This window comes from Tachysurus vachellii, chromosome 6 (assembly GCF_030014155.1).
Source record: "Tachysurus vachellii isolate PV-2020 chromosome 6, HZAU_Pvac_v1, whole genome shotgun sequence".
Taxonomy (NCBI): Eukaryota; Metazoa; Chordata; class Actinopteri; order Siluriformes; family Bagridae; genus Tachysurus; species Tachysurus vachellii.
The window spans coordinates 10,154,655-10,181,933 of NC_083465.1; the positions used below are offsets into that span (position 1 = coordinate 10,154,655).

The 27,279-nt window shown below is 40.5% G+C and overlaps 1 protein-coding gene across 3 annotated transcripts in view; it reads right to left on the minus strand.

Annotated features, from left to right (window-relative positions):
* Positions 1-27,279, minus strand: part of thada (THADA armadillo repeat containing) — an 81,276-nt gene that overhangs the window by 17,615 nt on the left and 36,382 nt on the right. For all 3 annotated transcript variants that reach the window (XM_060872120.1, XM_060872118.1, XM_060872119.1), the window contains exons 27-31: positions 26,781-26,870; positions 24,980-25,111; positions 13,612-13,780; positions 9,706-9,821; positions 7,033-7,115 (exon numbers count right to left, since the gene is read on the minus strand). In XM_060872120.1, coding sequence (XP_060728103.1) covers positions 7,033-7,115; positions 9,706-9,821; positions 13,612-13,780; positions 24,980-25,111; positions 26,781-26,870 — 590 coding nt within the window. The remainder of the gene's footprint in view (positions 1-7,032; positions 7,116-9,705; positions 9,822-13,611; positions 13,781-24,979; positions 25,112-26,780; positions 26,871-27,279) is intronic.

The window sequence follows — 27,279 nt, forward strand, 5'->3', positions numbered from 1 at the left end:
CATATGGGCCAACCAATTGTTCCCAAAAGGTCAAACCTGTTGGATATTCCCATCCTTGTGGGGGATATTTGTTCCTCACCAAGACAGAAAAACATGTGCATGCACACAAAATACACAAATTGTAAAAAGCAGAACACAAGCTGTCTGAAGCTCGTTTGCAGCACATGTGGGGAGGAAGCAGACCACATTCCCATCGTAGAAGAGCCCTCTCTGACTATATACCCTCGCCTGGTGTGTGGTGTGTGTGTGTGTGTGGTGTGTGTGTGGTGTGTGTGTGTCTTCAAGCCAAGTGGCTTGTTTTCCATAAACATCAAGATATTTACTCCATTTAAAGAAATCCAAGAATCTTGATCTTGTAGCAAACGACTGGACAAACAAGGTTTAATGCGGGACATAAACGTTTGATAGCAATTCTGACAAACATCCCAATAAAACCGACAGAGCCTCAAAATGAAACCAGACGACACGCCGCTTTCCCTGAATCCAGGATTTTAGTTTGTTTTTGCTCAGAAATGTTTCAAAACCAACCACAGCCAAGTCGTGTGTATGAATGAAAGGTAGCCAGTGTGTGTGTGTGTGTGAGAGCAAGATAAAGAAAGAGACAGACACTGTGGGCGAACGGACTTGCTGCTGTTTTTACTGGCGAGGGTTTAACTGGATATAGAGAGAGGGTTTAACAAGGCTGTATGGATAGTCCGCTGCAGCGTCAGAGAAATCCCCTCTCATCCACTCTCACACACGCACACAGCCAGCAGTCTCTGGAGCTCCATGAAAACAGATGGCAGCTCATGCAGGAACTGTGCAATACGGCTCAACTTCTTTCTTAGGAGTCTGAGCCAGGAAAAGAAAGAGAAAAAAATTCATTTGTCTGACTTAGGACTGTGTGTGTTTCCAAAAAAAAAGCCCTAAATGAATAAATCCTTTGCTTCTTTGCTGATGCATGCACAAGAGAGGCTCAGCGCTCTCAGGATGGGTCCTACTGTACTACAGAAGATGAGAAAGCATCAGCAGGGTCGAGAAATCCCTAACGCAGAGTACTAGGGGTGTGTTTGTGTATGTGGGTGTGTGTGTGGGTGTGTGTGTGGGTGTGTGTGAGATACAACTAAATACGGTTAATCGAAATAAACAGATATGAACAGGAGGAACACTATAGACAAATCAGCTTGCCAGAAATCCAGAAGCTTGCAAGACAAAGAAAATTTCTTATCATGGATGGAAGTTACAATGCAGTGTGTTTACAGTATTTATTCATTCATTCATACTTCACATCTGTGTCAACAGGGTCACTGTGATTTAAATAAGCTCTTCTTACCAGAGGCAAAAATTGTGTGTCCAGGTTCATCATTGAATGTTGTTGCCATGTGCCATAATGGTTCCTATGAAAGTCGACATTCAGTGCTTTAAGAATTTTTAGTTTTTCATAAGTATTTGTTTTTAACTTGCCAACTAGGCAAAATATTCATAGAATAGTTCTGAAAAAAAAAAATCACAAGAGTTTTAATTTTTCAGTCAGAAGTATGACTTTAAGTATGAAATGAAGAAAAACCCAACTTGTGAATGGTTTTTTTTTTTTTTCTTGAAAAAAGACATTTGCTAACAAGTGGCTAAATGGGACTAGAGTTTTCATGTTAACCGTCATCATGTCAAACGGAAAAACTCATCCACTACAGCCTTGTGTTTATACTCTCGCTCTCGCAGACTAACCCAAACTTTTAATTCCTGCAAATTTATCCACAAAATGAGCATAGCGGATCTTCAACAGGGAAAATATTTTTAAATAAATATCAAAAAAAGAGTTGTCGAAAGTTTGTCTTGGTGATGTTGACGTTCATGTGACTGTGGAGTAGTTTGTTTAGAGACTAACTTTAGCTTTTTACTTCTGGTGATTGTTTTTTGTTAAAATGAACTTTTATCAAAAAAAAATAAATAAATCTAAATGCAGAGCATAAACTTTTTTCAGGCACAGAGCTCACTTACTACAATTATCCAAACGCCAGTGAAAGAATCCCATTGGCGTTTTGTTGAAGGAATCGGGATGATGCTAACTTTCGGGTTGGCCTAAAAAAACTACGTCATCCCTGCAATACTGTTGTGTGTTGTGTAAGATGGGAGAGTTGGGCAGACAGTGTATGATGGTAATAACTATCTACATATTTGACCTGTACCTCCTGTCTGGTATGAGGAGGACATTTACATGCCTCTACTTTAAACAACAATCGGTCAGAATGACTCGCCGTGACGTGGGTTTGCACTGTGTATTTAAATGCATTCGTTACAAACAGTTTTTCCGAGCGATGTTTTGCATTCTTTCGTTATCCAAAACCTCCAAGCCTCATCAACTCCCCTTTCTCTCTCACACTCGCATACTTCTCCAGGAATACCCACTCAGACCTGCTGTATAGCACAGTTCTGTAAAACTACACTGTTTACTCAGAAGTGCTTGAATAACAGGCTGGTTCATGATTCTCTGTAATTGATTTAATTGGTAATTGTAATTGATTGACATCACCATGCATAAATGTACATATACCTCTGGTACTGCGTAGAGTCTTACCAATAGTCTCCACCCTAATTGAAGATAACACAAATAATCCTAAATGTTTATTTAATACTGTAGCAAAATTAACCAGGAATAAAACCATTGTAGAAAATGCAGCATCACACCATCAATATGCAGCAGTAAATTTAAAAAAAAAATCAGGCAGAAAATTCAGATTTCATATTCAGACAAACCAAACAAGTTGATAGATAATTCCACTGATTTCTTCTTCAAGAGGATCAACCTGCATACTGGATCCCTCGCCTATATGTTTCTTTAAACAGATAATACCAGTAGCTTCTGAAACCCTTCTAAAAATAATAAATTCTTCCCTTAGCTCTGGCTATGTGCCTAAATCGTTTAAACTAGCAGTCATCAAACCCCTGATTAAAAAACCCAACCTCAAACCCTGCCAGCTGTCCAACTATAGGCCAATATCAAAATTCCCCTTTATCTTCAAGATCCTAGGAAAGGTCGTAGCACAGTAGATATTATCATACATACAAGAAATAACATTAATGAAATGTATCAGTCAGGATTTAGGCCTCATCATAGCACAGCGACAGCACTGGTTAAAGTGGTAAATGACCTACTCCTGGCCTCTGACAAGGGTTTTTCTCTCCTTGCTGGTGTTACTTGTTAGCTTTTGACACCACTGACATGCTATACTATTTGACAGACTACAAAATAATGTTGTTGTTAATGGGACAGACCTCTCCTGGCTCAGGTCTTATTTGACTGATCGTTATCAGTTCTTAGATCTAAATGGTGACTTCTAAGTATACAAAGGTTATGTTCAGTGTTCCACAAGGTTATATTGTAGGCCCTATGACTTTTCTCCTTATATATGCTGCCCCTTGGTGCAATTATATGTAAACATGGTATTAGCTTCCACTGTTGAGCTTTAAATGAGAAACCAGTTTCAATAATCACAGCAAGGTCTTTTACTGCTGCACATGTAGGCTCTCTAGGGTCACTAGGGTAATATCATTAGGGTAGCTAAGACTAAGTATCTCAGAAATATTGCTAAGAAATACAAATGTCACTACATGATGCTGAAACACTAGTTCATGCATTTCTTATCTCTATGTTGAATTATTGTAATGCTCTCTGGATGTCCAGCAGCACTGGCTCTCACTCAAACTTCTCATTGATTATAAAATAATGAGCTAGAAAGCACTGGTTGGTCTCGTGCCACAGTACCTGAGCAATCTTTTGTATTTTTATGATCCGCCACACCTACATCGATCAAAAAGTGCAGGCTATTTGGTCGTACCTCAAGTAGTAAAGGTTGCAGCAGGGGGCAGAGCCTTTTCTTACAGACCTCCGCAGTTATGGAACAGCCTTCCAATTAGTTTTCAAGACATAGACACAGTCTTAGTGTTCAAGTCCAGGCTGAAAACACATTTGTTTAGTCTAGGTTTTTTATGAATAGTTTTTCTTAGGTAAAGGAGCAGATGTGGAGGGTTCATGGGCATGTGAGTGTTTGGTGAAATGGGATGTTTGGATGCAAGTCGCCTTACCACTCTCACAAGTCTCTCAGGTTTGCCTACTGTGGACTGGTTGGCCCCATTATGTCCCAGGAGGCCCTCGTGTCTGTTTCACATTCTGGATCTTCCTTTTAAATATCCTTGCCGGCACTTTGCACATAATAATGTACATTGTCTTTCATCATCACATGATTAAAAGCATACCTAATATTTCTCTCTCTCTCCTGCGCTCTGCAAACTATATTTGCCCCTCCTGAGTTCCCAGTGTGCCTGCTTCTTCTTTTCAGACCTACTTGAAGTCTCCCCACTAGGAGGCTATTTGCTGCTGATGAGGATGTTCCTACATGGACATCCTGATGATTCATGAAATTGCTGTGGATAGAACCACTTTGAGACTATCACAGTCTTTGAACGGCCATTGCGTCGGTCAGCTTAGTGCTCAGGTCTTTATCAGTGAACATTTGAATACTTTGGCAAGAAGTTTACTTCTGTAATGGACGCAAACTATGCTGAACTATTAGTTCCTCAGGAACTCTAGGTTGCACAACTTTATTTACATCATTTACTGTACAGTGTCACCCAAATGAGGATGGGTTCACTTCTGAGCATGGTTCCTCTAAAGGTTTCTTCCTCATATCATTTCAGGGAGTTTTTCCTTGACACCGTTGCCTCAGGCTTGCTCACTAAAGATAAATAGAATTTAATTTTAAACGTTAAAAATATTGATTCTATGTTTCTATAATTCTGTAACACTGCTTTGAGGCAATGTCTGTTGTTAAAAGCACTATAAACATTATGTTAAAAGCACTATAAACAAAAATGTAAATTTTTTTTAGAACATCATCTGGTCTTTCAGAGTGAGTCTTCTAACAATTACGTTCTTTTACCCTTTGCAATTAACTCCAGCAAACAGTATGGCATGACTGAGTAAACTTTGGATCTAGAACCTTATCTATTTTGGCCTCCACAAGACGCAACAATAACTCTTCTGTAATACTAGTTTGTCTTCTGCTCCAGGCCAGCGCATCACTTCCTATTTGTGGTTAGCTGGTTAATGAGAATAGACTACGCTGGATATTGTTTCTGATGACAGAACCAAGCACAGTGACAGACGTTTGGTTTCTCAAGGACTCTGTCATAATGTCAGGAAAAAAGGCTGGGAAAAAAAACAGCTAGATAAATAACTAGTATTATTCATTCATTCATTCATTCATCTTCTACCGCTTATCCGAACTACCTCGGGTCACGGGGAGCCTGTGCCTATCTCAGGCGTCATCCGGCATCAAGGCAGGATACACCCTGGACGGATTGCCAACCCATCGCAGGGCACACACACACTCCCATTCACTCACGCAATCACACACTAGGGACAATTTTCCAGAGATGCCAATCAACCTACCATGCATGTCTTTGGACCGGGGGAGGAAACCGGAGTACCCGGAGGAAACTCCCGAGGCACGGAGAGAACATGCAAACTCCACACACACAAGGCGGAGGCGGAGGCGGGAATCGAACCGCGGAGGCGGGAGGCGAACATGCTAACCACTAAGCCACTGTGCCCCCCTTAACTAGTATTATATTAGTAATAATTAATTACTAGTAAAAAAAACAAAGAGCATACATTATAAAAGTCTGTGACACCTGGGGCAACCCCATAGCATGTTTTGGTAAATGGAAAGAAAGCAGAGAACCAAGAACAAAAACAGAAAGACATAAGGGAAGTACATGCAAAATTCCACACAACCAGAAATCCAACTTCAAGTTCAAACTGGGGACCTGTGTGGAGCTGTAAGAGACGACAGTGCTACCTGCTGAGCCACCACTTTGCCTTAAGGGGACTGTGTGTTGTAATCCTACTGCTGCCTACAGAACTCCTACAGAAAGTGTGACCAATCCTGCCAGGTCTCAGAGTTACAATTTTTGTTTTGAGTTTAGCTGGATGGTTAGCTCAAGGACAAAACCTGGTGTTTCCAAACTTCTTCCATTTTACAATTACTGTGTCCATAGTGCTTCTGGAAATACCTAAGGTGGTTTGTATAACCTCTTGCCGTGTGTCTCAGTTGATCATTGATCATGAAAATAGTTCTTCGCTTGGTTTTTGGGCTAACATCCTCTGCGAATTGTGAGACCTTATACACACACAAACAAATGCATGCACACGCAAATGAACACATGACCGCATTTCGATTGCTATGTTCTCACACACATTTTCAAAGAGAGCTGACAACATCCAGCTACATGAGTGACAGCAGCTAGATGTGGGCGTATGCTAAATATGGAGATATTTCGTGCAGCGACTTCTGTACCAGTGAGATTGAAAACGGTAGAGTGCATGTGATCTGTGGCAAAGAGCACACACTGCTTCTCCTTCATGTTGTGTGATATGGCATGGTGTGGATTTTATACACAAACACTAAATGTCTCACCAGAATGTTTCAGTTAAGTAGTTAAGTTCAGTTAAATGTTTCAGTTAAAAAAACTGATTTGGAATAACAGTGGCTACACCCATTGCTAAACTTTATTACCATGGCAGCCAGTAGTACTGACCACTTTATCACAAAATAATAATAATAATAAAAAAAAACACAACAGAATGCATGTGAGCTCAATTTGGAGTGTCTTTAACCAAGGTCAGTTATATTTGGTATTTGGATTTTTCATACAACTGTGGTAATGTTTACAGATTAATAATTAAAGCCACACAATAGTGTAAAAAAAAGTCCCGGGGTGTGAATACTAAAAACTCAATGTACCTTTGTATGCCCGTTTGCGTGTGTGTGTGTACAGTATATTCGGTTTTTTGAGGATGTGTTTTGTTAAAAAAAAAAAAAAACTTGCCTGGTGATTCCCCTTGCCAAAGGAAGACATTTAATGTGAGATACAGGGACTGATCACACAAACCACAACACAGAAGCTGCTGAATGGAAAATGCCAACAGGTCGGGATACCAGAATGTATTCTCTGGAGTCAGGTGGTGAATCTCTGGATGTGTAAAGTACGTACCTTCGACAGGAGCAGAGTAAGATGTACACAGATCAGACAGCACGTCCAGCATCGTCCCCCTCGTCACCAGACATGGGTTCTGCCTGACAGACAAAGACAGACAGGCAACGTAAGGTATAAATGTACAAGTTCACAAGAATAACAGTTTCTTTCTTAATACAAAAATGAGACAAGAACATCATGCTTTTAGGAGTTCCTTTATTTGGATTAACTGCTGAGTGAAGCTCTAGACCACAGCAATCACTAACATGCTCTCAGAGGACTGTAGAGAGAAGAGAGAGCTGACAGGGACATCAATGGCACATACGCTAAGAAAGAGAATGCAGAATTCGCTTTCAGACCACCACAAGAGGAAACCGTGTGTGGGTCTGTGTGTAGTGATTGTGTATATGGTGGTGGTGTACATCATTGTGTACGTGTGTGTGTGAGCCTGAGACCACAGGGCAGTGAGAGCCCATAGCCATGTGTGAGAACAAGGGATGCAGTGTTCAGGGCTGACGTCAGCATTTCATCACTCAGATATTAATAACACACACGCTCTAACACACATTCTTTCACTTCTTTCTCTCTCAAATGCATGACCCTTGCTTTCTCTTTCTGTCTCTCTCCCTCCCTCCCACACAAACACACATACACGCACTCCTCTAAGCCTCACATGAACCATACTGACCTCTGGAGCATCACAGTCTGCAATAAAAGACAGCGCCTGTCTTTTTCTCTACAAAACTCAGTCAGATCAAGAAAGCCATGGCCCAAACAATCCAGCTAGTGAAAATATTCATGAAGAATATTTCTAAAAGCAAAGATAACTAATGATTCTGGACTCCATCTGCTTCAAATAGGGTAAAAAATATAAAATAAAAAAAAAAGACTATGGTTGAGGAGATTCGGATTCAGGGCCACCCAGTAGCAGTTAAGCTAATATATTCTGGTTTAAAGTGCCATGTTTCAAACAAGTGCCCAGCGGAGGGATTAGAGAACACCTGGGTAGGTCTGGAAGGCTGAGCGATCAAACACTGAGCCGTGGTATGGCCCACTGAGCAAGAATTCACCCCATCATCTTAATCAAGCACCAGCACTCTCTCTGCTGGAAATTCTCTCTGTTAGTCTTTAATAAACTGAACACATTTCCAACGAAGACGTTCTTCAATTCTCAAATTAAGGTGATGTAAAAATAAAAATACAAATATCTCATGTCTGACTGAAATCATAAACGGCACAATTTTCCAAACAGTCCAGATTCAGGAAGCTTGAGCCCATCGTCACCTCTGATCCTTGTTCTTGGCTGAACCTAGTGTAGTTTTCTGCTGTTGTAGTTCTGCTACCTCAAGGTTTGACATTCTGTGTGTTCTGAGATGTGTTTACTAACTGCAGTTGTAAAGTGTGTTTAATTGAGTAACTGTATTCTTCAGTTTCCACCTGGATGTGTTTTTTTATGCCCCATCCTGTGTAAACTCTACAGAGTGCTGTGTGTACAGTAAAAATCAGGACAAGAGTTTTCAGGAGTTTCGGAAATACTTCATCCAACATCTGTCACAGTCAAAGCAACTGAAATCTGATATTTTCACAAAATTAACTGTAGCTCTTGACCTGTATCTGCAGGATTTTGTGTATATTGTGCTGCTGCTGTATGATTGGCTTTTTGGCTGTGATGTAGTTTCTGTATGCAGTAAAGGTTTTTAGTATTAGAAGAAGAAGATGGCTTTTATCGCTGCTACACATTACAGCACTGTGGAATTGTTTTCTTCACATATCCCAGCATTGGAGGTTGGAGTCAGAGGGCAGAGGTAGCCATGATTCTGCACCCCTGGCACAAAAAGGGTTAAAGCCTTAAGACCCAACAGTGGCAGCTTCGTGGTAGTGGGGCTTGAATCCTGAGCTTTCATTCAAGAACCCAGAGCCTTAGCCACTTGAGCCGCCGTGGCATATAAATAAAATAAAAAATACTGAGTTAATTAAGACAGTAACCGAACTTTGTTATATTTTGTTATTTCTGATATTGCATATTTCAAAAGAAAGGAATAGTTAGTGAGAAGTCAGTATTCAGGCAGTGCAAGTATGAGCTCAACAGGTCACAGTGATGTGCACAGCTCTTCTCTGAGGACAATATGTAACTAATCAGCCTTTGAAATGTGAGCTGGAGCATGAAGGAGAAACCAGAAGGGTTTCTCTCACTTTTTAACACCTTGTAGTCTTTACTCAAAGAGAGAGAGAGAGAGAGAGAGAGAGAGAGAGATGACCTCATCACTCTCTGCATGACCTCTAAAAGGCAGGTGCAGGTTTAATCCTATAGACGGATAATTAGTCTAATGACTGGATGTCTATGAGGTTAATAGTCAGCTACTCTTAAAAGAAATAAAGTGCTGCTTGTTTACTCCATTGATCCTCCCACCTGCTTCAGGTTATTTTGTTCATCTACTACTTCTATGCTACAACACTTTTAGCAGGAAATGAACATTTCCAGGAAGCACCGAATTATGCGTTTTAATCGAGGACAGAGGAACGTTTTCAACAGAATTCAGCGGAGGCATTCTATCAGCAGTGAAGAAATCAACTCGGTGACCTCAAAAGCACTTTTCTTCTCCGTTTTGTTGTTCTGCATTTGTCTTCCTGCCAAAAAGGCTGAATTAAGTCTGTACAGTGCCGACTGGCTGACTGTGTGTGTGCGTGTACCTTGTGGCCAGCCAAACTCTTAGCCTGAGGGACCTGATTAAGTCACTGTCCTGGTCAACTCCTTGTGTCTGGGGTCGATGAGCGTCAGCCAGGTAGGAACGCAACAGGAAGAGCACCTGCAGAGAAACAGCAGTTTGAGTGGAGAGAGCAAGATTCAAGATTTTATTTTTATCTATAACATGCACAGCTATGTAAATACACAACTTGCACAAATAACAAATATTTCAATTAAATATAAGCATTATATAACATTAAGAAAAAAAAAAAAACAAAAAAAACAATAAATTTTCACCCATTTTTGGACATAAAGCTACCAAAAGCAGATTTTCTTTGGAACATTTGTGATAGGAATTAAGGGTCACATGACAACACTTTTCTATCCTTGCAGTGATTACGATGTCATTTTGTATCGGTGAACTTATACATGTGCAATGCACTGTTGATGCTGATAAAGTGTTGGTAAATGTGTACTGATTTCATATATACAGTATATAAGGATGTTGCATTTTTAATAAAAGGATCTCCTTGGAATTACGTATGAACTTGTGTATTGTGCAGAAATCCTCTTTAGGAATTATTAGGAATAGGAAATATGAATGCACATTATTGGATTTAAAACTGAACAAACACTACGTAACAAAAAAGTGAATTGCTGTATTGCTCACATTCCACAACTTCTATCATTTGCAATCAGTTGTTTTGTAAAAGAAGGGCTGTAAGACCAACAATCCCAGAAATCACAGATGAAGCTCATATGCTGGTACAATAAAAGAAAAAATTGGAGCTTTGTTCAGGGATACACAGGCAGTGAGAATTGGCTGTTTGTATACTGTAGGCTGTCAGGAATCATGTGTTTGATATTACTGTTGCTAACAGCTATTTGAATATGGCATGACAATTTCTTTCCTTTTAGAAAAACAGTTTTTTTACCTTAAAAAAACAGGTAAAGACTAAATAGTACACTAAATTGTCACCGTTAAATAAACAATAAAAAATACTTTTAATATTAATAATAATACAAATGTTTAACAACATATTATTAACACATGTTAATAAATCAACATATGTTAAGGCTTGTGCTCGAATATCTGGATTCAGAGATCTCACTGGCTAATACTCAGAGCTAGTTTGGTTAGTTGCTGAGCCATAAAATTAGCCTGGGACTGGGAAATCAGGGACAAAATATTGTGGCGTGCACTTAGCTTAAAAAAATGGTTTTCAAAGCTTCTAAAATATATTAATTATCTAAATCAAGAACTTACACGCATAACAATTACCTATTTAGCTAGCTGAGCCCATGCTGCCTCTTAAGCAACTCTGTGAGTGAACCTGCAAAAAAGTCTCTTTTCTGGGCTGCAGCCACATTGTGGAAGCTATTCATTATGCAGCCAGCAAGGGAGGCATGGGTAAAAACAGGACTGACCACCGAGCTCCACTCTAGGCCCCTTGAAACACGGACACGCAGCCCCCCTAAATGCTGATTTGTTTCGGCCCAAACGGTCCAAAGTCTCGGAGCTCCTTGCACTCTCTGACCCTTCGCAGGGAAGTGGTGGGTATTTATAGCCAACAAATACATGACTTGTGACCGACAGCAAACCAGCCATGGGGAAAGAAGCGGCGGCAAAGAGTAAAAATAAACACCGCATCACAGCCCATAATTCAGGAGGGTGTATAGAAGCACACCCGCATCTAGACTGTCAGACTACCTTCTGCACTGTAGGCCTGCAATCTGACCTTTCACATATTAAGAATTAGCTTTGCAAAAGAAGAAACTATATTCTTCTGTTTTAAAGTCTTTATTATCTTACATGCGCATACATATAGAGTGTGTTGGAGATCCACATAAATGTAAATAATATATGACTTTCGGTAAGAATATTGATGGCAAACACAGCAAAGGAATACTACAAAGAAAGAGGAAATTCTAGTAAACTTTAGAGTCTGATAGAAGGCTATGTGTATCTAAATGGATCCATGATGTAGAAACACAATTCATTCACTGCTTAGATGTTACCAAAGATGGCAAAACATCCTGGTGTGACATCACTGCTATTTGGCAAGTGCTCACCAAACCGAGGTTGAAGAGACAACCCAGTCCCGTCCTCAGGCATGATACTCATGCAGGTTTAGCTCTCAAGCAGTTCTCTAATTCAAATTATTACAAATGCTTTTGTGCTTCACTGAAATGAAATTAACTGATGCAGGCATCTCAAGCTACAAACTGGCCATGAAAAGAAAAAGAGGCTAGAAAAGGGGTATGTGTGTGTGTATTTTGCAAATACGGCTATTCATCTGTACATCTAATAGCATCGGCAAACTATCAAAGAAAAAACCCAAAACAAATAAGCTGCTAATATAGAACACGTGCAACCTGATAGGCAAGTTAGCTCAGTTTTAATTCCTTTTCCCAACGTGCATAATGAGTATTCATAACAAATATTATCAGTATCATTATCAGCTGGCCATATGCTGAACACACACACTGTTTTAAGCTATCGGGTCCAAATCTGCTAGTGCATAAAATATTTCCATATTCAAAGGCAATGAGGCACCAGACTGCCACATCTTTAAAAAAAAAATGTTAAACTGAAGACAAAAACACAGGAAATATCTGAACTCTTTCCTCTCACTCACTCACTTTCTTGGAGTCGTATTCCATACAGAATGGAGGGGTCAAGAAATATAGATGGATGGAAATAGATGGGGGGGTGTGCAGGAGATGAAAGAAAGACTGTTGGCTTCAGCTTTCAATCTCACTAACACACAAATGCACACGCACTCCCTTCATCCATTCCTCTACAAGCTCCCTCTTTCACCACACCTCCTCCCTTCTTCCTTCCTTCCTCAGCCCATGTTGATCTGTAAGGGGCTTTCCCACGTGGCAGCCATGACAGGAAAGAACCCTTCAAAACCACCTCCAACAAACCCACAGCTGAGTGCATCTCTCCCTCCTCCAACACTATATCTTCGCGTGCTGAAGCCTAAAGCAGATCCCACGCCATTACTCCCACCACCCTGACACACAGCCTTCTTACCCCCTCCAGTACCCCACAATGGAAACAAGCTCCCTTTCACCTTTTCACCCTCTAGCTCTCATTTCAAAGCACTGAGATGAATATAATACTATTTATAGTCTTAAATTAGCAAATCCTACACAGAAAATGAAGGAATCAAAAGGGCTTTTCACATGTGAAATCGTTAACCATGGGTCATTCTCAACAACAGGTAAACAGACTCCTGGGTTATCTAGGTTCAGATTTCACACTGCTCATACTTTACCCGGGGTTAGAAATGAATCCTGGGTGTTCATATCCTGACGGTTCACACTATAAACCTTAGATTAACATTCTTACTTTCATACTCGAGTTGTCAATAACACGACTGTATAAATTGTCTCACGCTTTCAGATCATTGAAGAAAAATTGACCAAAACTTTATAATGTTTTCTGGATTTTTTTTAATTTGCTGCATAGTTAATGAGGTGATCATTGTTATCCAGCTTCAGCACCATAAATACTCAGTTATTTCTGACTGGGCCATTATATTTCTGACTGCTATTGTAAAAATAAAACCGTCTCTTCTTCACACGTTTCCGTTATTATTTGACATTATTTTTTTTAATGTTTTCCCACAAATGCTGCAACTTCCTTTTTACACAGCACATGGGTTGCCTGTGACTATGTTATTTGAGGCATACACTGTTCAGGCTTCGGATATAACATTCTAACATCATAAAATTTCACAAACACAAAGCTACTCTAAGGGTTTCAGTACCTCGGATAAAATGTGGTGCTTACTTCAGCTTCTAAATTGTGCAACGTTCCTCTAAGCATCGTTTAGAGCAAGGATAAACCCAGGATTAGGTGCAGTGTGAAAATCTCTATGAAGTTGCTCTATGACGCAAACCTGCAAGAGAGTTCCGTGGATATGGTTCTGCTGTGTTCCTGGGCCGGCTTTTGCTGGCAGGTCCTCTAGTAAGGTCCTGATGGTGGCTGGAACGTCGGTGACCAGAACAAATGGAACCAGAGCTCTTGCTGCCATCTCCCGTGTACGGTACACAGCAGATCGAGAACACCTGAAAGACACAGGAACCTGAATTTTAGTCGTCTTCTATTTTTTTAACTTAATAACCAGAAACTCTTAACTTTTGAAATGTTACCTTTAATCATATCTGAAAACAAAATAATTTCAAAAGCCAAAAATAATTGCAGCTTTCTCATGATACAGAAAATCTGCAACAACCATCACCATGATGACCTTCCTATGGTTAATAAGTACTCTCACTTGTTGAAGAATCCATCCATACTTGAATACCAACCCTCTCCTTACACAAATCTTCACCTTCCATATGCTGAGTGCTGAACTACAACAAGTGCATTAAAATAAACCATGTGATATGTCATGTAGCTAGATCTAGGCTCAGACCTGCTGTTATAGGATAAAAACGTAAACATCTAGAACCCGAATCCAATCAGAATGAATCTGCTCCTGCTTGTGGCCTACTATTAGGGTAATTCATCCTACAGTATATAAACACATGTGACTGGAAAGACACTTGTCACTCCTGGTGCTTGAAGAGTGGGGGTGAAAGTGTATTAAAGTTAAACTTCAGGAGAAAAAAAAAAACCTGTGAAGATATCCAGACTGCAGGGGCTTTACAGAATGTAAAACCACCCAATCAAAGCAGTGTGTATAAGGGGGTGACCCTGCACCTACTGCCCTCATACCTCCACCTCCCTGACACCAATCTGTTCTGCCTCTTCACATTTCCTCAGCTGAAATTTCACACTACTGTCCCGTCTGCGGTCTTAAAACCCTTGATCAGTAGGCATTACAAATTCATAAGAGAAATTCGGACCGCCAAGTTCTTGTAATCACCTAGCATGCAACTAGTGTTATTTCAGGGTAATGGTGTCAGCCTGTAATACTATAACAGATAATTATTTTTTTTGCTGAAGCCAGATGAAGCAGGGGAATACTGCGGTGTAGTCAATACAGACCACACGTTCGCCATGGTCAGGGGTTCGAATCCCAATTTTGTGTGTGGAGTTTGTATGTTTTCTACATACTTTACATACTACATACTATACTGTGGCTTCCACCCCAGTCCAAATACATGCATTGTGTGAATGAGGAGGTGTGTGTGTGTGTGTGTGAGATTGTGCCCTGCATTAGTTTGGCACCCAGTCAGGGGTGTACCCTACCTTATGCCCTGTGTCTCCTGAGATAGACTTCAACCCTGAAATTGGTACGAAAAATGAAACGGAAGATAATATTCTGTCTTTATCTGTATAAGCTGATGAATGTGACCTTGGATGCAAAAATACTCTTTTAAGCCCTTGATCATTATTATTAAGACGCTGTGCCTGTGAAAACTCACACTGGTTATGATTCTGGAATGTTGTCTGATTACATAACCTTTTGTCACGGAAAGCCAAAAGAAGCATGAGCCGGATCTTACAGTTTTCCCAATTCCCTGAAAGACTTCAGACCAATATTGGCAGACGCACTCTTGATGTTAAGTACACTTCCTCAGTAGAATCTTTTTACAATGATAAGGAGAATCTTAATGCCCAACCACATTTGATCCACTATCATGCCCAGGTGTGAAGAGCACAAAGGAATCTTTCTGGAAACAAAGTCTGCTAAACCTCATACTTTTCCAGGAACTCGACCATCTGGGCCAGTTTTAGTTTCTGGCCAGGGGAAAGTAACCATTTGAATTGGTGCTCCAGAGTTGGACATTTTTTGTGGAAGTACTCTCAGTGTGGGCTGCCACACTAACAGCTCTGACTGGTTAAATGCAAGTTTCACTGATTGACCTACCTCCTTACCTGCCATTTTTAAAAAACTATGTTTAGCTAACAAGTAATTACACAAGCTATATAAGAGAAGACATGGCACAAGCAGCAAAGTGGAAGTGGCAAGCCAAAAATGTTGCAACACTGGACTTGGTTCTTGTGGCTTGCTGCTTGCAAGAATGGCAAAATAACTTCAAAGTGTGAAAGTATGCTTCGTGTGCATTTGACTGGGGCTGTGCCACTTGCTGTTCATGGTCAGGCAACAACAGAAACCGTATGCTGTATACACCCCACAGGACTTGCAAATCTCGTCACCCAAAGAGACTGCATTTCTCCGCCTGTGCTAGTGGACCATTCTATGGTGCTTTTTACAGCTTACTGTTCATTAAAGCCATTAAAGCCTTTATATCCCTGCTAGACTTCCCTGAAAGTTTTATCCAGCCACTAAATAAAGATCATCTGAACAGAGTTAACCCTTATCTTAATGAAAGCCTTGGTTAACAAGAACCTAAGACCAATAGAGTCCACAGTACCAACTAGTCTAGTTCTTCTTGTTACTCTTTTGTATGCCAAGAATACCCTTAAATTAGATGTCAAGCAGAGAGGAAGCTAATGAAGAAAAACTATTTCAAACCCCATTTGAATCAGATCATCTGCTGATAATCTGCTGAGGACGGCCTGCAAGGCAAGCCTAAAGATCACCATGAAACTGCTATGAACTGTAGCACATGAACCCCCTAAAGATGGTTGAGGATGTTTTATCTTGGATAGACTAAAGACTGCATTTCCAAAGTTTGAAACATTTATACTCAAGTCTAAATCACTGAAAAGTCAAACATCCTACAAACATATTCTTGAGACACGGTGCAAACAAGATTCACTGAAGGACAAGTGGACAAGTTGAGAATATAATGACTCCCCAACACAAAACGGGATAAAAAAAAAATCTATTTAGTACAAGTACTTTTATAAACACTGTGCGAATAAAACCAAACTCTGTCGAAATCCATTAGAGAAAATAAAGAATCCATTGAGCAAATTCAGTTCTGGAAGAGATGGAACAACTTATGAAGTAGGCGAGGTAAGGAGAGAAGTATGATGTATGAAGTGAAAAGGTTTCCAGTCGGTTTGAATTTCATCAGTCATAAAAAGAACTGACTCAGTACTCAAATGTTTAAATAAAACTGGTAACCTTCACATGATCCCAACTGAAAAAACGAAGAGAAGCATAACTGAGATTGCAGAGCACAATGGATCCGAACATATATATATATATACATACATACGCACACACACACACACACACACACACACACACACACACACACACACAACATTCCTTACTGAATGCAGTGGGATGAATAAGAGTCAGTTTACTGGCAAGCAAATAGACTAAACACTTTTAGCAACCAACACGCAAACTGAAACTGAAAGAGTAACAATCACTTCCTGTGTTGTGGAATTCATTTGACATGTAGGATTTAGTGAAAAAATAAATTCAATTTATTCGGGGTGGGGGTGGGGTGCACATTGGCTTCATGGTCAGCATGTTTACCTTGTACCTCTAGGGCTACAATCTCCACCCTGTGTGCTGGCTTTCCTCTGGTACTCTGGTTTCCTCCAAGAGTCTAGAGACATGCCTTGTTAGGCTGACTGGCATCTCTAAAAATTCTCTGGTGTGTGAGAGAATGTGCACTGCCATTGATTGACACTGTGCCAACCCCAGAGTATCCCCCACATTGTCCCCGGGGACCCCGGGATACGCTTCAGGTTTCCTGCAGCCCTGTGTAGGATAAGTGGTTCAAGAAATGGATGGATGGATAGATGGAAAACGATTCCTCGGCCCATCCCAGTTTAATATTTGCATTACTTAACTAGCAATACAGCTGGAATAATCTAAATCTCTCTAACTTATAGGAAAGAGAAGTTAATTTCCTGCTGGTGCTGTTATTAAACACTACAGAAACACCTCGAGCTTGTGGAGAACTACCGCCAGATCCATGCCCTAAAATAACTAATGTCAGGAAGAATGCCAAATACCAAGAAAGCACACACCAGTTCAACCAGCCGGCACTGTTGTGGAGCTGTCGATACACTCAGTGTGTGCTGATTGCAATTAGGAGCTTGGGATCCTAGTCTCTAGACCACCTGGAAACTTGCAACAGTTCAATTAGGAATTGAAAAGAGCTTGTTGTTACTCTGGTTTAATCATGGACACAAAGCAGACACAGAACATGACCCAGAGGTCACAGTCTAGACACTAAAGGACAAGCATATAATATGTAGTAACATATTACTATACTATTTATTAGATTACTATACTGCTATATTTCTGCCCATTTAAATGGTCGCTGCAGACATTCTTGTTATTAGTGCTGTTTTTTTTTGGGATTACTGCTTTTAATATTTTTGAGGTAATATGACATTACACACAGACGGAAAGTAGACTGAAAGGGGAAGATTAGGCTGGAAAGACAGGATGGGTGGATGGAATTGAGATGGTGCTTTTCAGGCAGCACTGAGTGACACAACAACTATTTAAATGAAGCCATAAAACACTTTACATAAAAAAAATAAAAATAAAAGTATAAACAGTGCCTCCATCGATAAATGACAGTGGGGACGAGCAGAATGGAAAGAGTAAGCACTGGGAAATGAGCCACAGTGGTAAGAGATTTAGAGCAAAAAATAAATGATGGATGGGCGGACAGATAGAACGGAGAGGAAAAGTATATGCATTCAGCTGATTTATTATAGTTTCCTGGTCTTGCGCACTTTCTGGTTTAAGATGTGCTTGTTTAACCTAAAAAAGTATTCAGGATTGACATTATCAGCAAACACCAACAATCTTCACCACTGTACTGAGAATGAAAGTTCTTGGATGAAAAAATGATATAATAATAATAATAATAAAACACACAAAGAATGACCAATTAGAGGAAAGAATAAAATAAAAGAAAGCTAATACATAAAAGCCAGAAACAGGAAAGTAGGCTGAAGAAGTTAATGAAGGCAGTTTCTGAATTAGAGAGATGTGAAACTGCAACAGGCTTCTAGCCATTTGGCTCCTCACCTGCTGAGTTCAAATTCCTCTAAATGCACACACCGCCAATGTATACTCGCATACACACGATGCATGTTTCATTTAGGCATCACAGCATGACAACAGTCGCTGTTAAGAAGCACAAATCACGTCACATACAACAGAAGCTCACACACGCCTGTCGTTGCTGACAGACGTAATCTCTCTCTCTCACACACACCCTTAACCCGTTATAAACTTGAGCTCTTACATGCTAATGTGTATAGGAAAACAGTACAGCAAACACACATACACACGTTCACTAATGACTCGCAGTCTCTATTTCCCTTTTCAGGCCTCATATGCTTCCTATCAGCACTAATTTGTCTCATTAAAACTGTTTGGAGAGGAAATGACAGTTTGGAGGGGTGTAATTTTAGAAACACAGCCGGCCGAGGCGAGGCATCTCCAGGGGACTTGTGCTTGGTCTTGAGCAGCCATTACGGCTCAAGCAGCCATCTGGCTCTTGTTTGTCCCGGTGGTCCGGTTTCCCAAATCTTATACGACTATACAGTCTGCTAATGCTCAACCCTGTACCACATAGAGCCCAAACACCAAACGGAACCTGCATGGATCTAAACTGATTTAGAGAGTGCCTAGAAAGAGTTTAAGAACATAGTCGGTTTAGAAAAGAGCCAGGTGTTTCCACATCATGAACAATGCATTTCACATGAAGTCTCCTATGAAACGGTCTCAAAGGAAAAAGAAGACTACACATCTGTAAATCCTTGATTATATCCTAAGGCAGGTCTTACTCTTTTGCTGCTTCCTTTAGACTTGAGTAGATTGCTGGGTAGTTCCTTTTAATGTAAATAAAAGCTCCAAGTTCAAGTCAAGACGTCAGGTAGAAGGCCAGAAACACACTGGTTTGAACGGAAAAGAAAACAACAAAGTGTTTTAATTAGGTACTAGTCCACCAAAATGTGTCACATCAGCTTTAGTAGGATGTGCCATAGATTTATTGTACAACAAATGTGCCTCAGTACTAGAGGAATAAATGCCATTCTTTCAAAAGCAATTCCCCATGTTGTGTTTTGAGGATAGTGGTGTAGAGCGCTGTGTAACACATCACTCAGTAATAGCACAGAAGTGTTCAATCCGGTGACTATGAAGGCCTTGGCATGTGTGTTCATTAACTCTTTCAGCAATTGGTTCCATAACATCTCTGAGGGATCAAACTAGATGGGCCTCCAAATCCCACATGCATCAGTGAGCCTTGGATGACCATGACCCCTGTTGCTGGTTCATTAGTTGTCCTTCCTTGGACCCCTTTTGGTAAACAATAACCACTGTATTCCGGGAACACCCCACCAGACCTACTGTTTTGGAGATGCTCTGACCCAGTTATCTAGCCATCACAATTTGGTCCATGTGAAAGTCACTCAGATTCTTCCAGATTCATGTCCATTTTACCTGCTTCCAACACCTCAACTTCCAGAACTGACTGTTCTCTTGCTGCCTATTATATCCTACCCCCAATCCCAAGTGGCATTGTAACAAGATAAGCAAAGGTTTTAATGTAACAAGCACTTCAGTGAGCCCTTCTGTCCTGTAGATGTGGCAGTGTCAACCTGAAAGATATAGAAGTGTTTTAATATAGGTGATCATTTTGTGTTGGTTTACCGTGACTTCTACTTCTAACAAATGCCTCCACAGCATAACAGAGCCCAAATTTACCCTTTACATTTTCTATTTATTTATAGAAATTACTACACAAAGAACGAGATCAGTATGACTCTCCAGACAAATAGGGAAATGTCAGAAAAGAGAATGTCTGAAGACCCTACAACCTTTTTTCCCCCCCTGACAAATATTTTTGTTTTTTCAGAACATCTGTAACTTTCCAGGTCCATAAAGTATTTTTAGTCTTAAGCAAAAGGTCAGATTTCTTTTGTACACTTTTCTGTATGCTCCTGGGTTCCAGGTTTCATCAGGAATAACAATGAGGGTTTCAGAAGATGATGTGATCTGTGAATGGGGAAAAAAAAAAAAAAAAAATTCACAGAATAACATACTTAAAAGTTATTAAAAAGTTTCGCTTGAAGTCGTTAGTGATGAGCAAATGAGAATCTCATATGTTTGTTGAGTCTACAGGAAAAGGTCATTGGTTGGTCATCTGCTAAGTCAGTCAAACTGCCTTGGCCTGTCAAAGTATTTGATTCTTGTCCATATTTACTGATGAAACATACCAGATTCTAGTGAATACCTGAAGTCTACCTTATGTCTAAGCAAATTTGCTTTTAAATTCCAGTTTATAAGACAGTTTATTGCAAACGTTTGGTTATCCCATTCCTAATCATGCAAACAGAACCCAAAACATCAGATTTGATCTTGCAGGTCATCTCTCCTTTACACTCCATAACTCCCCTAGTATGGGTCTTATAGCTTGTTTAAAGCTGCAAGGAGGACACAGGGGGTCAACATAGCACAGCACCAAGTTTTCCAGACACGTACACACGCGCCTGGGGAGGGGAGAAGTGCAAGTGTAGACAGTCAGGGCCTGGCTATATTTAACATCTCCTCCATGTGGGCTTCATTTGGGTGGATGTGCTCACATACCTCCACTGACTAGAAGCAGCCAGTCAGACCTTTATCCCAAAGCCCTTAAACCTTAAAGGCGCAGTTTAAATACGTCTCACTAATGTAGCCGAAAGCAAACAAATGACCTGATTATTAAGTAGAACAATGTTGTACTAGTTGTGGATACCGCTGGGCTGACATTTTTGGTTGCGTTTGAACTCATAAGCTGCGAGATTGATCTCCACTCAGTTATGGAAATTTACACACAGTCTGTTGAAAGTGCTGTCAGGTCACTCTAACACACCACTTCTATCTCAGGCTTTGAATCATAAGAATTTTAAGCATTTGAATTCTATTTTGTCATTAAATCTATGGCTTTTTAAATTTCTTTTGGCAGAATAGTTACGCAAGTGTGTTTTCCATGTACTGTATGCCACTGGTCTCCATTAGCATGGACTCCTCTGCTCCTCTCTGCTCTGTGTTATCTGCATTCCAGCCCAAGGCCTTGGACTGATGCTCTCTCCCTCCCAACTCCACTTCGTTCCAGACACACACAATTATGCTAAGGCATAGCAAGGCACTGTGTGTTTTCTGTGTGCGAATGTCAAAGACACACAAGACTGAAAAACACACAAATGTTCAAAACATACAACAAAGTAAAACCACATCATACGGGCACACATGTTTCTCAAAGCCGGGGCATATACACAAGTCATGTGTTGATCTGAGATCTCCTAGAATACGATACGACTGCTGGCTGCACTGCTCATCTCCTTCTTAGCAGTGAGTGAGCATCTGAAAAACAGCACTCCCACACACACACGAAGCGCAATCAAAAGTAATAAAGCTGGTATGCTTATGCTGTGAAGTAAAAATCTATTGAGAAACAATCAGAGCTTGTCCAAATAAACACACACATTCTTCCACTTTCTCACAATATGTATACTAGCTGTGTGTGTGCCTCTTGTGTGTGTGTACATTGCTTTAACTCAATATCACAATATCATACGAATAATAAAATGGGCAAATCTCTCAAGCACTAATGCTACAAATCATAATCAGCCATATTATCATAAGGAATGCAGTTTGATTTGAAGGCTTTGGAGTGATTTTGCAGGGCATGGATTTGTGGCTTCAATTAGATAAAATAATAATAATAAATATGTCCTCTCCCTTCTTTACTTATTTGAGAAAAGAAGAAAAAAGACAGCAAAGGATTTGAAGACATAGTAGGCAGACACTATTTTTTTTTTTTTTTTTTTTTTAGCTGCACACACAAATACGGCCTAATGGCACCAAATTTGAAATGGTAATAAAATGAAATAAATGAAATAAAATGATCAGAAAAACTTCAGTGCCTATAATTCATGGATCAATTTACTTCATTGCGATTTTAATAAGTTGTGGCATATGTAACTTACATATCTTCTAGGAGAAAAATACAAGTAGTAGTAGTAGTACTGAGTACTGGCCAAATCCAAAATGCAGGAGAAACGATATACTCAGTGTCCACTTTAGTATAAACACCTATAAACCTGCTTTAATCAGCCAATCGTGTGGCAGCGGCACAATGTATAAAATTATGCAAATAAAGTTAATTGTTTATTTCTGGGGGAAAAGAATAAGCTCTGTGGTTGAAGTTGAAACTGGACTCACAAATACATCCCAATCAGCAAAAACATCAGCAGGACTTCAGTGCCTATAAATCATGAAACATCTTTACATCATTGTATTTTTTCTTGAATCAGATGAACGCAAGTAGTAACAGGGTTTGCTGGGTAACCCACTTGTTGGTAACCCACTTGTGAATGACCTCCATGACATTGGTCATGTCGACAGCACTGTCGTCAACAAGCTGCAGACGTGCTACAGAAAAACGTTACCACAAGCGCTGCTCTATGACGTGCAGAGAAAAAAGAATGAGAGCCACTTCAGCAGTCATATAATGCTGACTGATGAATCATTAGACAGCTTTCACACTTCTCTTCAGAAAGCACATACTGCAGAAAAGTTAATCTCAGGCCTCACATCTGGTTTGTTGACTAATTTTCTATTGGTGCAAATCAGAATGATATTAATGAGCTTTTTTAAATGATTTCTTTGGTAACAAAATATAAACATACGCATGTATTCATTTCAATTCCAGCTTTCATGATGAATTAAAGGTTTACTTAGCGGTTCCACCTATTCTTTCTTTGTAAGCATTAACAAATTTACTTTGATCCTCCACCATGCTTCTCTGTACAGGAGCCATCCAGCTCCCTGAAAATCTAAACATTTCTACTCCTCTCTACCAGGAGGTAGACCATGTTCCCAGAGATTCTCCTGGCATGTGCGTATGTGCTACACACACACACACAATCCACAAGCTGTTTTTAGAGATTTAGAGGTCACCACAGATACTTGGAGAACGTGTTCTAATAATATTTTGGCCATCTTTGCACTTGGACAATGTAAGAAATGTGCAAACAGGAGCTGCATTAGTGCAGGTTTCCACTGCTGGAACATACTGTGACAATGTTAAACAACAAGCACAAGAAGAAAAAAAAAGGGGGGGGGGGGAGGAAGTGAACAAGAAATGTCTTTTAAACACTGAGGTTAGGATCAACACAAACAAGTGGAGCAGAACTGCTCGCAATCAAATGGCTTTGGTCTATAACCAACACTTTTAAATTGTGTAATGCAAAACTGGACAGCTGAGGACTGTGTCTACATCCATGATGGCATCAGAGCCTTGTTCTTGACTGACAGGCGTGGAACCTGATGTGGTCTTCTGCTGTTGAAGCCCAACCACCACAATCTTTGAAGTTTTTTGCATGCTGAGATGCATTTCTGCTCACCACAGATGTCGTGAGTGATGTTCTGTATCCTTACTGGCAGCTTGAAGCAATCTAGCCATTTTCTTCTAATCTCTCACAGCAATTTCAAGACATTTACACACAGAAACACAACTAAAATATGTTTTTTGCTGTGTTCCATGTAAACTGTGTGTGAAATTCTCAGATCAACAGTTTCTGAAATACTTAAACCAGCCCTCCTGACACATGATTTCTGTTGAACAATAACTGAATCTCTTGACGAAAAGAACTTTCAGGGAGATCTTGAGCAGGTAAAGCCGATATACATATTACGATCATGTGACCTACTACTGCTCAGCGGGCATGACCGCAATACCTACATGAAGAACCTACATAAAGAGGAAATAATCAGTAAAATAATCAAGTAATTGTTTCGAGCCATAAATGCTGACATTGTAAAATCACTCCCTTCTCTGGGGTCTGTAAAAATCTCTATACAAGAGATTATTTTGTATAGAATAAATATGCTTTTTTATTTCAATCAAATCAAAATTACTACAGATGTGCTGCTTGTTTTCAGGCAACATTACTTAATAGACTCGTGTCCATAAATTGTATTGCGTTCAACAGCACTTGAATGTCAGATGGTCATGTATGAGGTATATAGAACTGTGTGGTGTTTCCTGATATTTCTGCAGCTTTGCTAGTGCAGCGTTTGAAACTGTTGCGTATGCTGCATCAACAAACATGCACTTGGAGAAAGAGTGCAAACCGTCCTCTTTCGCAATCACACAAACATTACGACGGGTTAGTGTCGCTCTAATCGACTGGGGGAAAAGTAATGCCAGGAAACCACATCGTGCTCTCTTGTGGTCTTGGCTACGGAGTCGTCGTCAGGATTGGAGTTCACAATCTTTCCATGCTGGAATGAATGCTTTGAGGTCTAATGTGAAGCCATTTCAGATTCAACCTCTGTTTGTGAACTGTTTTTACAAGTATGCATACTGTACTATGAACAATCGCTCTGTTGTGGGGAAAATAAATAAATAAATAAAAGGTCCTAGCACTCTAACCTGAGGATGAAGGGCCGAAACGAGGCCAGGCTCAAAGGGGAAGAGGATCCGTCCATAGGTGATGGGTAGAGACGTCCTAACACCAGCAACAGCAGGAACAGGCTGGGGTGCAGCTTTACTTGTCCTGCATTACTGAGACAGACAAAGAGAGACAGAGGGAGAGAGAGAGAGAGAAACACACACGAGCTGAACAACAGGTCCATCTGGAACAAGTGCAGAAACAGTGCAGGAGTTCTGTGTTTACAGAAACAAATCTATTTTCATCTCTGCGTTGAAAGGCACGGTGCAGGCCTGATGTGGAGGTGCGGCAGGCCAAATGTAGTCAGGCGCCGTAACAGGCCCTCTCGCTCGGTTCTGCTCTTATTTCCATCTCTGGCGCTCTCTCTCGCGCTCTCCTCCATCTCTCTCCCCTTTCTCTCAAGAGGAGATGCATGCCAGAGTAAACATTTGAAAGTGCTGGCGATGTCATACTGGAATAATCACATCATTCAAACACAAACACGCACACTTCATCTCACATTGCCTCACCGACACATACACCTCCCCCTCTCTCTCTCTCTCTCCCCAGACCATCCTCTCCTTATCTCGCTCTCTCTCTCTCACACACACACCGAGGAAGAGAGAGAGAGAGTAATCAATCAAAGTCTTGAAGATGACAAAATCACCTTGGAACTCTAGAAAGCCAAGGTTTTTCCACAGAGTCTATTGGTCTAGCACACAATTGGGTAGAACTACAAATCTTGGCTTTATTTAAGTCTATCCAGAGCAGATAAACTGATAATGTAATGCATTTAGTGCTTACAGACCAAGCAGTAGCCAGATCTGCTTATAAGATGAGAAGGACAGAGAGCCAGAGAGAGAGAGAGAGAGAGAGAGAGAGCGAGAGAGAGAGCCAGAGAGAGAGAGAGAGCCAGAGAGAGAGAGAGAGAGAGAGAGAGAAAAAAAAATCTGTACTGAAGAAAATTTGGAAATAAAGATGTGCAGCTATTCTGGCTTCCTCACGTTAGGAAGAGTTTACATGCCGTACTATTCCTGTGAGCCTGCTTGTTATTTTTCCCCTTTTCCTCCTGCATTCTCCAAGAAGTCATGTCATCCAAAGACAAGCATGACCCTGAAGAACCTCCAAGACTAAAGGAAAAGGCCCATCAATATCAATCAACGGTATGTGTCTGAGCTGGCTTTACCCACAATTCCACCACAACCATTCTGTCCAACAAGCTCTCTCTCTGCCTCAACATCATCAACATCAGGCACGCTTGACTTTTCAAGCCTCTATTTCATCTTTTTGTGCTTTTGTTATGTGATTTAGTAGAGTTATTAAATATAAAGATGGAGGAGTTGTGGCTGGCTCAATTCGGAGAAGACAGATACATCTAGACCGTGAGAAAGCGTCACCATGCAGAAGCCTGACAGAGAAAACTTACATATTACAAAAACGGTGACCCCAGGGGCCTGTTTTGCATTTCGAGTTTGGAAGGTGTTTGGGTCTAAATTAAATGGTGGGATTAAAGCTAAAAGTGCAGCATTTGGGGAAGTGAAGCCGGAGGGTAGTCTGGATCCAAAATGGCTCCCACACACACACACACCCCCTTATCAAAGCCATCTGAATTAGGAAGCAGTCCATCAGTGTTTAATATTACCAAGAGACTCGATAAGGCAGTTAAATGAACTGAAATTAAAAGAGCTGCTGAGAAAACAGAAGAATGGTAGAATCTGGGTTTTTTTTTTTTAAAAAAAAAAAAGAAAAGCTCCTGCACCGGAAAAACAAACCCAGTCCCACCCACACCGAGTGGCCTCTTACCTGTCCACTGAACTTGCAGCTTCTTTGAGCTGGCTGAGTAGAAATGGATACAGGGCAGGAAAGCGAGTGAAGAATTCCCAACCTGTCATCCTGAAAGAGATGACCGAAAAGGAGAGAAATGTCACTTTGAGGAAATTCCATAAATCACAAAAAAAAAGTAGTAAAAGAAGAAGAAGATGAGAATGGGAAAATCATTTACACAACACTTATCAACCAAGCACCTCAATTCACCTCAGGCCTAAACAGGAGGCAACACGCAGAGTGTCATTAGGAAAGGAGGAGCGTGTGTGTGTGTGTGTGTGTGTGTATATGTATGTATATGTCTGTTTTTTGTGTAAGTAACTGTTAGAGGTCTGGTTTGTAAACCACTTCCTAAAGGCAGAGCTCTTTACAGCTCTATAAAGCTCTCATTAGACTGCTTCGCTTGTGATGGAGCACTGCAGGAACACGGCGCAGCTTTAAACGCTGATTTATTCCTGAAGCAAGCCTGGGAATCTGG